The sequence below is a fragment of the Podarcis liolepis genome (genome assembly GCF_965112155.1).
Source record: "Podarcis liolepis genome assembly, chromosome: Z".
NCBI classification, from domain to species: domain Eukaryota; kingdom Metazoa; phylum Chordata; class Lepidosauria; order Squamata; family Lacertidae; genus Podarcis; species Podarcis liolepis.
In genome coordinates, this window is record NC_139570.1 from 5,525,071 (window position 1) to 5,537,176 (window position 12,106).

Below are 12,106 nucleotides of genomic sequence, written 5' to 3' on the forward strand. Positions count from 1 at the left end.
TGGCAGCCGGTTAGCCTGGTGCATAAGCAAGGTTATACATTTCACAACCAGCCCCGACTGCTCGGATCAGGATTCTACAGTTATCTGGAAGATGGGGCGATGCCATCTTAGCATTGTCGTGTAAATTAGCTGGAGCTACTTCCTCAGAGATCATTAATGCCTCTGCCCCTGACACAAGGATGAGATGCAAATTGGCAAAGCGCTCTGTCTTCAAAGCAGGCAAGATGCAATCGTCAGGAAACGCAGGCAGCAGCAGTGGTGAATTCAACACACTCCATTTAGCAAAGTCTGAGGAAGGTTCAGGCTTATGAGGAATGGGCCAAGATGCTCTCCTCCATCTACAACAGTGAGTGCTTTTAATATACGTCAGCAGATATGCTGCCCAAGAGCAGTGGCAAGAGCCCTTTTTTAAAAAAAACGCTGAAGCACTGAAAACCCATCCGACATCAACAGAAGCTGAACCCACTCCCCTACTTTCCTTCCCTGAAACGGTTGGTCTGCAGAATTTCAGCTTGCTTTTGATTTTATTTTTTAAAAGAGTCTCCTGATTCAGCTCTAGCCTCTTTAATCAGAAAGCAGAAGTGAAAAGGACACAGCCCACATCTGTGGTTGCTATTCGCCTACCCACAAAGAAATGCACACTCAGAAATTTACTTCTGCATTTGTGTAGCATCTAGACAACGTAACAGGGAGGTATTTGGGCGCCTCATCACAAGCTGTTGTGTGTGCAGGAGGGAGGGGATGACGCATCTTTGACCATTGAAGAGAAGCAGCTATATAATGTAGTGTCTCTAGGCTGGAGCAAATGACACCATTGTTGTCGTGTTCTGTAAACACGAACCCACTAACTTATGCCTTGAAAATAAGAGTCTTTATTTTAGAAGGATGGCATTGAAACATTTCAATGACTGGTACTTAAACACACACACACACACACACACACACACACACACACACACCAGCAACATTCTCCCTCACCTTCATTGCTTTTTCTAAAGCAGCCTTACCTGTACAAGGAAAATGATAAGGAAGTAAAAGTTGGCAATTCTTCGGAACTGTTCAAAGAGATTCTTTGGAAGAAAATTCCAGACAGTGTACTGTGGGGCAAAAAAGCAAAAGAGGCAGGTATGAACCAAGACTTTGACCAGCAATGGCCTCTTCTGAACAGGGTTGCCCTGAGACATTTTGGCACCTGAAGCTAACCAGAAAATGGCACACACGCACGCACACACACAAACCACCCCCCACCAGGGAAGAAGTGAGGGTCAAGGAACTACATCAGGAACAATGGGAGAATAACAAGCTACATTGGGAACGAGGATGGAAGGAGACCTGAAGTGCCTCCTATTTGCCAAGAGGCTGCTGCGGAGATGGTATTGGAGGGGCTGTGGGCGATGCAATCCTCAGAGGCTGGATCTGCTGCCCCTCTGGATTCGGCTGCCTGAGGCGGTCACCTCACCTTCCCTCATGGGTGGAGTGGGCCAGCCCTGCCTCTGAAGACCGCACCAAAATTGGGATACCTATCATCTGTTCAATATATCTATCTATCTATCTATCTATCTGTCATCTATCTGTCATCTATCTATCTATCTATCTATCTATCTATCTATCTATCTCTGTCTATAAATATAAAGTGGGTGGCTTTTAAAGGGGCAAACAATTATAATGGGCACACATGCACAGACATCCACACACCCCTTTGGTGTCATTTCCAACGGAAAGAAATAAGCATCTTGCTCCGTGAAGAGCTTGCTTTGCTACCCACTCAGAAACGTTGGTTTTCCTCCTTTCGTTTCTATGAGCCGTGTCCCGTGGGTCTTACGCCAGCGTTTGCAAAAGGTTTGGTTTGGCGCATAACCCCACTCAAAAATTCTAGTGCCAAAAACAAGAGATGTGAAGGTTTAAAGGGGGCGGCATTTTCCCTGTCTCTCCCGCACACACAAGCCAGCTTGAAATAAGGTGAGGTGGGGAAGGGAAGGCAGCCTTGAGGGCCAGCTACTGCCTTTGCATTGCTGAAGAAGCACCAGGACTTAAATATCAGAAAGTGCTTCCAAACGTAATGGCAAAATGCACCGTGTCTTCAGTCCCTTGGTTCGAAACGAAAGGCTGCCAAACATATTGCTCTGGCAAGGTATGCATTTGATACAGCCTCTTGGCTTCTCCTCTGCCTCAACAATACCAAGTCAGTGGGAAGGGACCTCCACTGGCTTACAGAATCCCAGCCTATTCGGGTCTTCTCAAGCTACTGATCAATAGTATAGTCATCAGAAATGTTGTGGTCTCCCTCACAGTGCAGTGAGAGCCAGGGTGGCACAGCAGCTAAGAGTGTTAGGTCAGGACCTGGAAGATCAGGGTTCAAATCCCCACTCGACCATGAAGCTCCCTGGGTTGACCTAGAGCCAGTCACTGCCTCTCAGCCGTGGCTTCCTCACAGGGTGGTTGTGGGAATTAACAGAGGAGGGGGTGTGCCACTTCCTAGGCCAGCCAAATCCAGCTGCAGTAGAGACCTGGCAGCAAAAATAATCATTGCTACGGCTGGTTGTTTTGTGTGCTGTGTTTCTTTGGTTTAATGTGGCCCTTTCGTGGAAGGGGGCTACTGTTTTCTTTTGTTTTCGTTCTTGTTTTTATTCTGTAGTTTGTGTTTTTATTTTGGTCCCTCGTACCTATGGGACCGCCTCTCCTGGTATGTCCTGCAGAGGACCTTAAGGTCCACAGATAACAGCACTTTGGAGGTCCCGAGCCGCAAGGTGATTAGATTGGTCTCAACTAGGACCAGGACCTTTTCAGTACTGGCCCCGACTTGGTAGAACGCTCTGTCACAAGAGACTCGGGCCCTGCAGGACTTGACATCTTTCCACAGGGCCTGCAAGACAGAGCTGTTCCGCCTGGCCTTTGGTTTGGACACAGTCTGACCCTTATGTTTCCTTCCCCTTATGGTTTTGATTTATGGGCTACTACTAAAATGAGGTTGCATTTTAAATTGTATTTTAACCTGTATTTTAATTAACTTTTGTTGTTGTTGTTGTTTTGTTTCCTATTATGTTTTATTGTAATTTTATTGGTGTTAGCTGCCCTGAGCCCGGTTCTGGTTGGGGAGGGCGGGGTATAAAAATTATTATTATTATTATTATTATTATTATTATTATTATTATTATTATTATGTGAACTGTCCCGAGATGTATGGATGAAGGGTGGTATACAGATTTAATAAATAACAACAACAACTCTCTTGTGCTACTGCAGAGCTTTCCAAACTTTTCCTGTTGGTGACACACTTTTTAGACATGCATATTTCATGACATGGTAATTCAGTTCTACTAGCAAACTGGAGGTTAAATTAACCCCTTTCCAGCCCCAGGAAGAGCGTGGGGAGCATTTGTGCGACACACCTACACACTGTAGCCAACATGCTAATGTGTCATGAGAGACAGTTTGGAAAGCTCTGTACTACTGTCTGGAACTGCAAGGGCTAGAACCCAGAACCGATAGCTCCACGATCCGCCAGCCCATATAGCGAGACATTAGGGCAGCAGGTTGCAGCATCTCCCTTGTAAACAGATTCCAAGGGCTGGAATGACAGTGTCCATCGAGAGTAGCCGCTGACTCTCCTCTTGTTAGCCTGGGGTTCTGCCTTGGCAAGGACAACCTTTCCAGCTCCAGGGTCAATCCTCTCATCTGCCTACTGCACAGCCCAGACTTTCACCACTCAAAGGACAAGCTTCTGAATTGATCCAGCAAGCACCAGGAGCTCCACACCCACAAGAAAGCCCCCCCCCCGGCTCGTCCGCTAAATAGCAAGTGGGGGAAGCTGAGTTTGCACTGAGTCATTTTGCGAGACCACGTGAAAAGTGCAGATGGATGCTTTGCAGAGCAGAGAAAGCGGTATGGGAACCCGACCTTTTCCTGGCACACAAAAGGCACATGAAACATACAGCAGTTGATGCACAGAATCTGCTGAATGTCAACCACTAGCGGAGGTTGTCACGATGTTTTACGCAACTCCCCTTTTGCCCGCTGATAGCAGCCACCTGCTTTCCTGGCTTGGAAAAACTGTTGCCTTTTGTTCCACCTTCCGAGCTACACACAATGAGAGCAAGACTTCCCAGACAATGCAACAGTAAATATATTAAAAGATTCAAGAGGTGCAGCTTGCGCTGTGCCTTGCCTTGCCTGGTTTGCATTAGCTCTTTTTAAAAAACAAAAATAAAAAATTGAAGTTTGGGTGCAATTTATACTTTCATTCTGCTTTGCAAATATTGCTGCACAGAAGAAACGGAGATTTGTGCACATAAAAAAAATATTTAGGGTTGTCGACCCTAATATTTTATCCAAGCTCTCCTTGTATAATTCACAATCGTTTTGTATTTTCTAATTATCTGGAAATTTCACCAGCTTCAGCGCTCCAAAATGGTTCTATATATGACTCCCTGTAACAGCACGTGCAGATGGCGAGTGCTTGGAGGAAGTGTGGCTGAGAAAACGAGGAGGTTGGATCAGCAAAAATCCCAAAGGGTGAAGAAGAAGCAAGAAAGAAAAAGTCAAGGGGACAAAATAACAATAACAGCAACAACAACACAACAGTTCAATGAGGACTGACCATGCTCAGTGTCTATTGGGGTGGGGGGAGCCAGAGAACTCTGTGTGTGTCTGTGTGTAAGAGAGCGAAGTGCAATAACTCAAGGACTCCCCCTCTCTCCATATGAACCTACCCAGACCCTGCTACCCACCATCTGAGGCCCTTCTTTATGTGCCACCTCCTCCAGGAGAGGTTTGGAGGGTGACAACTCAAGAAGGGCCTTTTCTGTAGTGGCTCCTTGTTCGCAGAAGGCTTTCCCCATGGAGGCTTGTCTGGAGCCTTCATTACATATCTTTAGGCACAAGGCAAAAACGTTCCTCTTCAACCAGGTGTTGAGCTGATTAACTTTCTATGGCTTTTTGAACGTATTTGTGGGAGCGGGGTTATTGGGGGTTTTGTTGTTGTTCCATTATGTATTTTGAATTATCATTTTGTATTTTTGTCTTGCAAACCTCCCTGGGATCTTTGGATGAAGAGCAGCATATTTAACAAATAACAATTTAACAAATAACAATAATAACCAGATGGGATGTCTTGGAAGAAGATACGGTTGGTTAGCTGGAACACCGGACAGTACCCTCTGTACCATTTTATTGCAGTTCCCACTCATAAATGTAATAAAGCCATTAGCTGGGCTACTTGTGCCAGACGGAAGAAGCTACAAAAGAGGAACTACGGGTCTTTTGTGTTTCATGCAGTTCTAAAACTGGAACACCTTGCGGGATTGGGAAAGAGTTCCTTCATGCATAGGTTTTATTCTTAGCTATAACAAACAGAGCTGCAAAATAGCAGCAAAATAAGTGCACCAGACTGATAAAGGGTCTCACAGACTGCCTTTTTGCAAGAGATTTCTTGTTATGCCTGGAGGACCTCGTGGATGAGCTGGATCACTAACAAAGTGTAAGCTTTAAACAAAAGACACCCCACCCCCCCAGAACAAAAACCAGGCACAGCTTGCGAGTGATCTTCATAACTCATTATCAAGTCATAAGGTTAATGATGGTCAGAGTGATTCCCAAGTTCAAAACAAGTCTGGGGGGAAAGTAACAGAACACAAAATTGCTTTTGCTGACGGCACACTCTGGAGTAGAACTGTAACCTGAACAGGATCTAAGTACTGCAGGTTATGAGAAGAGTCTCTAAACCATGAAGGACCAGGAGAACCTTCTCCACTCTTCCATGATGCTCGCTGGGTGACTTTCGGCCGGCCACATCCCTTCTGCCTAAAATACTCCGCAGGGTTGTTGTGAAGATAAAAACAGGTCGGGTGGGCCGGTGCAGCAATTAAAGCATGGTTATTACAGTGTTCACATGAATTGTCAAGAGCTCGCATGCCATTCCCGCAACAGCATTCATGCGGCAAACGTACCTTGGAAGAGACTATTTGGTTAGAGCAGAACTTCTGTGGAATGTAAGCCTCTGGCGTGGGAAGCGGATGGTGGCCAACAAGGACAGTTCGTGTCCCAACACGTTTCTCTTCCCCGACAAGCTGCAGATAGAAGAGGAAGAGGATTAAGTCACAGGCCCCCAAACATATTGCAAAGCAGGCTTCTGTGTCTGTGGGATTCTGCACCCTCGGTGCCCCGGGTCAATAGCCTATGGGCTCATTAACAACATGGAACTTCCATGTTCCCAAGGGCTTGTGGCATTCACTGGATGCCAGGGGCCCCTCCATGCACACAATTCATTTGTGCATTTGGGGAGCCGCTCCTAATGTTAGTCAGTGAGGAAATCTCTTGGGAAATTACACAGATGTGCAGAGAACGTGTGTCCCACAAAGAGAAATTACCATTCCAAACGTACAGACCAACTCTATTCAGAGCTGGTGGTACACAATGTACATATGCTGCTGTTTCCCTAAAGTTATATCCCAGCTACCTATTTCATTCATTTAAAACATTATATCCTGCCACAAGGCAGATAACAGTATGAAACAAGTAATTAGCATAGAATAAAAATAATAAAAAACCACATTTGTGTACAGTGATGCGGCAGCAGCAACAACAAAAACGTTAAGAGCAGCAGTGGAAGCAAAGCAGCAATTAGTAACTTGGAGAGCTTTGGGGCAAAACTGAAAGCCAGCGTTTCGATGCTATCCAAATCTTAACATGGGAGCAAACAAACATTCCTGGGAGTTCCACATTAGACCCCTCAATGGTCCCTTCCTTCTGAAGGCACCAAGAAATGGAGGAACAACACAGTGCAGGTCTTCCAACAGGAAAACAAGTTGACTCCTAAGGGAGAATCTTCTGCAAATGAGGATTTCCAGCATGCTCCAGGGAGTCCTGGAGTTCTTCCAACCTTATCAGAGGTTCTCCAATGAGAAGACCACAAGAAACCAACATACCCCTTTAGGGGCAGATAATCTCCCGCAGCAGAATGCAGCTGCACTAGGTACATCCCACAGAACTCCTGCTGAAGAGAGCAAGGCCCCCAAACACATCCCACCAGGCGCATGAACTCCCAAGGGCGGAGGAGTCTTCGGCCCCCTCAATATTGGATGGCAAAGAAGAGGCTGGTGCCAAGCGACTGGCTCCTCCTGAGCTCAAGAGAGGAAGCAGTGCCATGCTGGGCTCCATGCGCGGCTTCCTCCCAACGATGTGATGTCGCCAAGCATATGACGTACGGCGCACATCGCACACATGACACAACTCAACACACACCAGGCCCCCCCAATCTTAGGCGCAAGACGGAACCTCTGCCTCCTACAATCTCCTGCAACAGGCATATTTGGGGGCAGGCAAGCTCGTGGTGGGTGAAAGTTCCTTTTTTTAAAGTTGAATAGAATAGAATAGAATAGAATAGAATAGAATAGAATAGAATAGAATAGAATAGAAATAAATAAATAAAATAAAATATTCCACCTAAAATGAAAAAGAAAAGACAAACCCGGTAAGAACATACCGGATCCAATTCATAGTCCATTCCATCCAATCTACCTTCTCCAACAATGGGAAAACAAAGGAGGATGTAGAAGACCACGCAATAACTTTTAGAAAAGTAGGTCACGGCAAAAAAAGCACATACAACACAATCAACTGATGTGAGATTGGATAACACTCCAGAGCATTTTATATGCCGAGCTCCGATAGTCACACACCCAACCTTCTTCGTTCCTTCCAGTGTGGAAAAACCTTGCTCATAACCAAGTAGTAAGGAGAGGATTTTCCTCCTATTGCAGGGGAGGACGGCAGTTTAAAAATAGCATTAATGCAACTGGAGGTACATATCTATCATTGACCGGAGCTTTGTACTGGAAATTCCCAGGAGCATCCAGTGTCGGATCGGAGAGTTTCTGTACAGAGACCTTGACATAAAAAATGATCCAGGACCATGAGGCTTCTAGAGCAAATTCACAATTCTGTTTCCTTCCTCCCAAACTCTCTTTCGGGAGTGCACGCAGGGTAAGATGGAAATAAAATAGAAAATCCTTCCAAACCTATTTCCTGGCCTCGACGCAGCCATAAGCCTGGCAGTACATTTACTATTCAAAACATCTTCAGGGGTGCACTAAACAGCAAAGAAGAGCACTGAACAGCAACCCTGGTCTTCAATTCAGTGTGGAAGTCTGCTTGTCGAGCCCATGAACAAAGCTTTGCCAGCAGCTGAATAAATGCCAAATTATATGTTGCATGTAGATGTGCGTGGTTGGGGTGTGCACAGCCTCTGAATTACAGTGGTACCTCTGGTTACGTACTTAATTCGTTCCGGAGGTCCGTTCCTAACCTGAAACAGTTCTTAACCTGAAGCACCACTTTAGCTAATGGGGCCTCCTGCTGCCGCCGCGCCGCCGGAGCACGATTTCTGTTCTCATCCTGAAGCAAAGTTCTTAACTCGAGGTACTATTTCTGGGTTAGCGGAGTATGTAGCCTGAAGCATATGTAACACGAGGTACCACTATACATGGTTAATCAGGGCAATACTTTCCATTCCATCACGGTATTCCTTAGGGATACATGACCTTTTTTCATCATTCATGGTCAAAGAAGAGATCTCTCTCTCAGAGAGAGAGAGAGAGAGAGAGAGAGAGAGAGAGAGAGAGAGAGAACAGGCTGTGATTCCTAAAAATCCAGGGATGGGGGGGTGTTCTGGAGAAGCCTGCCCCCAAACATCTACCCTTTGGGTAACAGTCTCTTTGCTGGAGGGAGTGATACTTTGCTGCCCATCTTTCCTGAGGACCCATGCTCTCTTACCACCCCGTGGACCTGTGATTGCTGCCCACAACAAAACTGGGGGGAAGCCTGTCCTTGCAGCAGAACCACAGAAGATACTGTATTTTTCCATCTATAAGACGCCCCCATGTATAAGATGCCCACCTTTTTTTTGGGACCCTGATTTAAGAAAATGTAGGAGATGTATCTGCGTATAAGGCCCCCCCCCCATTTTTTGACATTGTTTTTTAGGAAAAACACCTAGTCTTATACATGGAAAAATATGGTAGCTCCAAAATCTGGCAGGCTTCGTCCTCTCACAAGGGGAGAACTGCATCCAGTTCTGGCAGAAAGCGGAAAGGTTACACGTTTTCCCTTTGCTTTGTTTTAAAAATCAAACTTTAAAAATGTCCTGTGCACACACACATAGAGAAAGACACACACAGCCCTGGATGTATCAAGCTTAATCCATTCTGAGTTCTATGTATTTCAACAACTTCTGTGGGGAAAAGAGAAGAAGTTGTTATAGCAGGCTTTTTTTTAAAGATTCTCCATTATACTGAATATGGTGGAAGAATGAGCACAATTTTTAACAGATCTAGTTTGGCCCTGAATGACAAGTCAAATCAGAAGGACACAGAGTGACTCTGAAACACATGGGGATGATCCCCAAAGCTATGATATGCAAGTCAAATCTTGACGGCACTATGTACTCCGAAGGCCAGTATATGTGGATTATTATTTTTTAAAGTTCAGCCTTTATTTGGAGTCCAAAGCTTTTATTTGGAGTGGAGGGCTGACCAAGGACTGACCCTTTCCACAAAGTACGGTAATCCAACTCCAGGTGTTTACAAGAGTGAAAAGAATTTGGGAGCCCAGAGGGCAGGGAGAGACCCGCTTAAGGGGATAAAGCCCCTCATGACCCCCAGCCCTTGCCCCAAGAGAGCAGCATCGAATGAAAGAGGATTGAGCCACAATTACAGATTTGTTAACAATTCTACCAAATATTGAATGGCTTGTATGGCTCAAATACACGCCTATACCTGAAGTATACCTTAATTATTATTATTATTATTATTACTATCTTCAGACAAATATGGGCTGTCTGAACAGGCTATATAGTATTTATAACTGGGACGTGTCACTGTGTCTGGCTTAGACACAGCATACTAACTCGAGTCACTCCACAACGTCGCAGGGTGTGGCCTCTTTGGGCACATCCATGATTGTACCACTGAATCATAGAGCTGTAGACCCCCTGCAATGCAGGAGTCTCAACTAAATCAAAGATGGCGGGTGGCCATCCAACCTCCGTTTAAGGCTGATGCAAGTTGCAGTTCAAAACATCTGGAGGGCACCAGCTTGGCAGAGGCTGCTTTCATGGTTCTCTCCCTCATAACCAGACTTACTCTGGACAAAGTCATTCCAGTTCAAATCTTGTCTATGGCCTAAACTCATCTGAAATGAGCAAGAGGCCAGTGTTACCAACCTCGTTTGCCAGGTTATTTTACACATTACAAGAAATAGCATACGTCAAGTTCACTGAAACACACTGCAGTGCCCCGGAGTACAATTCCAGTACTTCAAGTCAAAAGCAGCTAATTGGATATTTTTTGAGAAATCTCATAATTCACCCAGACAACCAGTTGTTCTGAAGAAAGAGGATTTGGAAGGATCAAAGTGGTGGTCATTCTGTTGAGCCAACTGTTCCCTGTGCAAATAGTTAAATAGCTTTCCCAACAGGTTTCACAATACATTTAGGTACATTTCAAGGCAAATGACATTTCCCAGAAAAAACACCACACCTGTTTCGTTGTTCATACTTTATAGGCAACGCACCTTAAAGCAGAACTGCCCATATCTGCTAGCTTAAAATCCTGAAGTTGTGAGAGATAAAGAATTTGCCAGGTTCAAGGAGATACTATTAGTATATAAACCCCTTAAAAACTTGGGACCAGTTTACCTACGAGATCGCCCTACCCCACACGTGCCCACTTGACCACTTCGGTCAATGCAGAGGGCACGATTCAACCAGCATTAAGCATTTTTAAGGGTCCCTCCTGACGTCACTTTTTATTGCTAGTTCATGATTATTTATGGTAATGATGATATTGGGGCAGTTATAAGTGATCCTTTCAATACCGTTTGCACCTGCAAAATTTTCCAGGTTTGTTTCCTATCAATGTATGCTCCATAGCTGAAATTCTGCAACTTTTCATGCTGTACGTGTTCCAGGAGTTTTCCTTGCTACTGTTTACTGTTTTTCTGTTATAGTGCAAGTGTGCTCCTCCAGACAATTGAGGTAACATTGGAATATTACAGAACTAATAAAGCAGAGTGGTGTGTGGACTTGCCCAGTATAAATTCATCACTAAGGCATTTATATTGCCTGAGTTATTCACACAAAAGTTTGTTCCATTTCCCCAACATTTCCCTAGCTGTTCATTTCTGCATTGTATCTGGGCTTTCACATGACACAAAAGCCACCAGGAAAACTAATGGAATATAGCACTAATTTGATTCCAGAAATAATCCATTTGCAGCCCTTTTAACGTGGAAAATCCCAGGAGAAAACTGAAAAAATTGGGGTGGGATGCTGGCATACAGTTCCCTCCTGTTTTCATGAGGAAATCATAGGGGGAAAAGAGCACACATGTGCGGAAAGGGCATTGCTGTGCCACAATACTGGTGAAAATGAAATTTAGCACAGCATGCCAGTGTATTTGTCAAAAAGCCAAAATTCCACAGCACACCAGGTACTTAAGTACAAAAGCAACATTGTTAGAAAACAGGACAACTGGGGAAACTAGTGCAACATTTGCCACATCTGAACGCACCCAAAATCCTCTAGAATACACTAGCACAAAAATGCCTCCCACTGATCTTTGTGGAAGAGTTGAAGTTTGTGTTGAAGCAACTCCTCTTTAAAGCAACCATGAAGATGACACACACTCTCAGAAAAGTAATGCCTATTATAGTCAAGTAAAGATACCCTTCGGCTGATACCCTGATTAGTGACCATGCTGGCTTGACCATGCATCAGTCTGAAAGATGTGGAGGGTGCCAGGTCAAAAAGGCTGTAGTAGACACAGGGCCGTCTTACCCATAGGTGCTAGGGCTGCAGGACACCCGAGTGCCTGGCTCTCAGAGGCGCCAGGCTGAGAGAGTTTGGGGCCCGAAAGTTGAGCCCGGGGAAGAGCCCGCCCGTCAGTTGGAGCACCATGGCAGGCTCTCTGCACCACCAGTTCGGGGGGCGAGCGAGATGCTAAGGCGGCCGGCCAACTCTGCCCTCCAGCGCGCCTGGGACTGGGCAACCGGGGGGGGCGCACCGGGTGGATCTTCGCACCCCAGCGCCGCATATGCTTAAGACAGCCTTGAG

General features: G+C 45.4%; 1 protein-coding gene across 12 annotated transcripts in view; it reads right to left on the minus strand.

Annotated features, from left to right (window-relative positions):
* Nucleotides 1-12,106, minus strand: part of ATP11C (ATPase phospholipid transporting 11C (ATP11C blood group)) — a 99,655-nt gene that overhangs the window by 57,597 nt on the left and 29,952 nt on the right. For all 12 annotated transcript variants that reach the window (XR_014521729.1, XR_014521730.1, XR_014521731.1 and 9 more), the window contains exons 2-3: nt 5,946-6,065; nt 1,008-1,097 (exon numbers count right to left, since the gene is read on the minus strand). Coding sequence is in view for 9 of the 12 variants with exons in the window: in XM_083486261.1 (XP_083342387.1) it covers nt 1,008-1,097; nt 5,946-6,065 (210 nt within the window). In the remaining 3 variants the exon portion in view is untranslated. The remainder of the gene's footprint in view (nt 1-1,007; nt 1,098-5,945; nt 6,066-12,106) is intronic.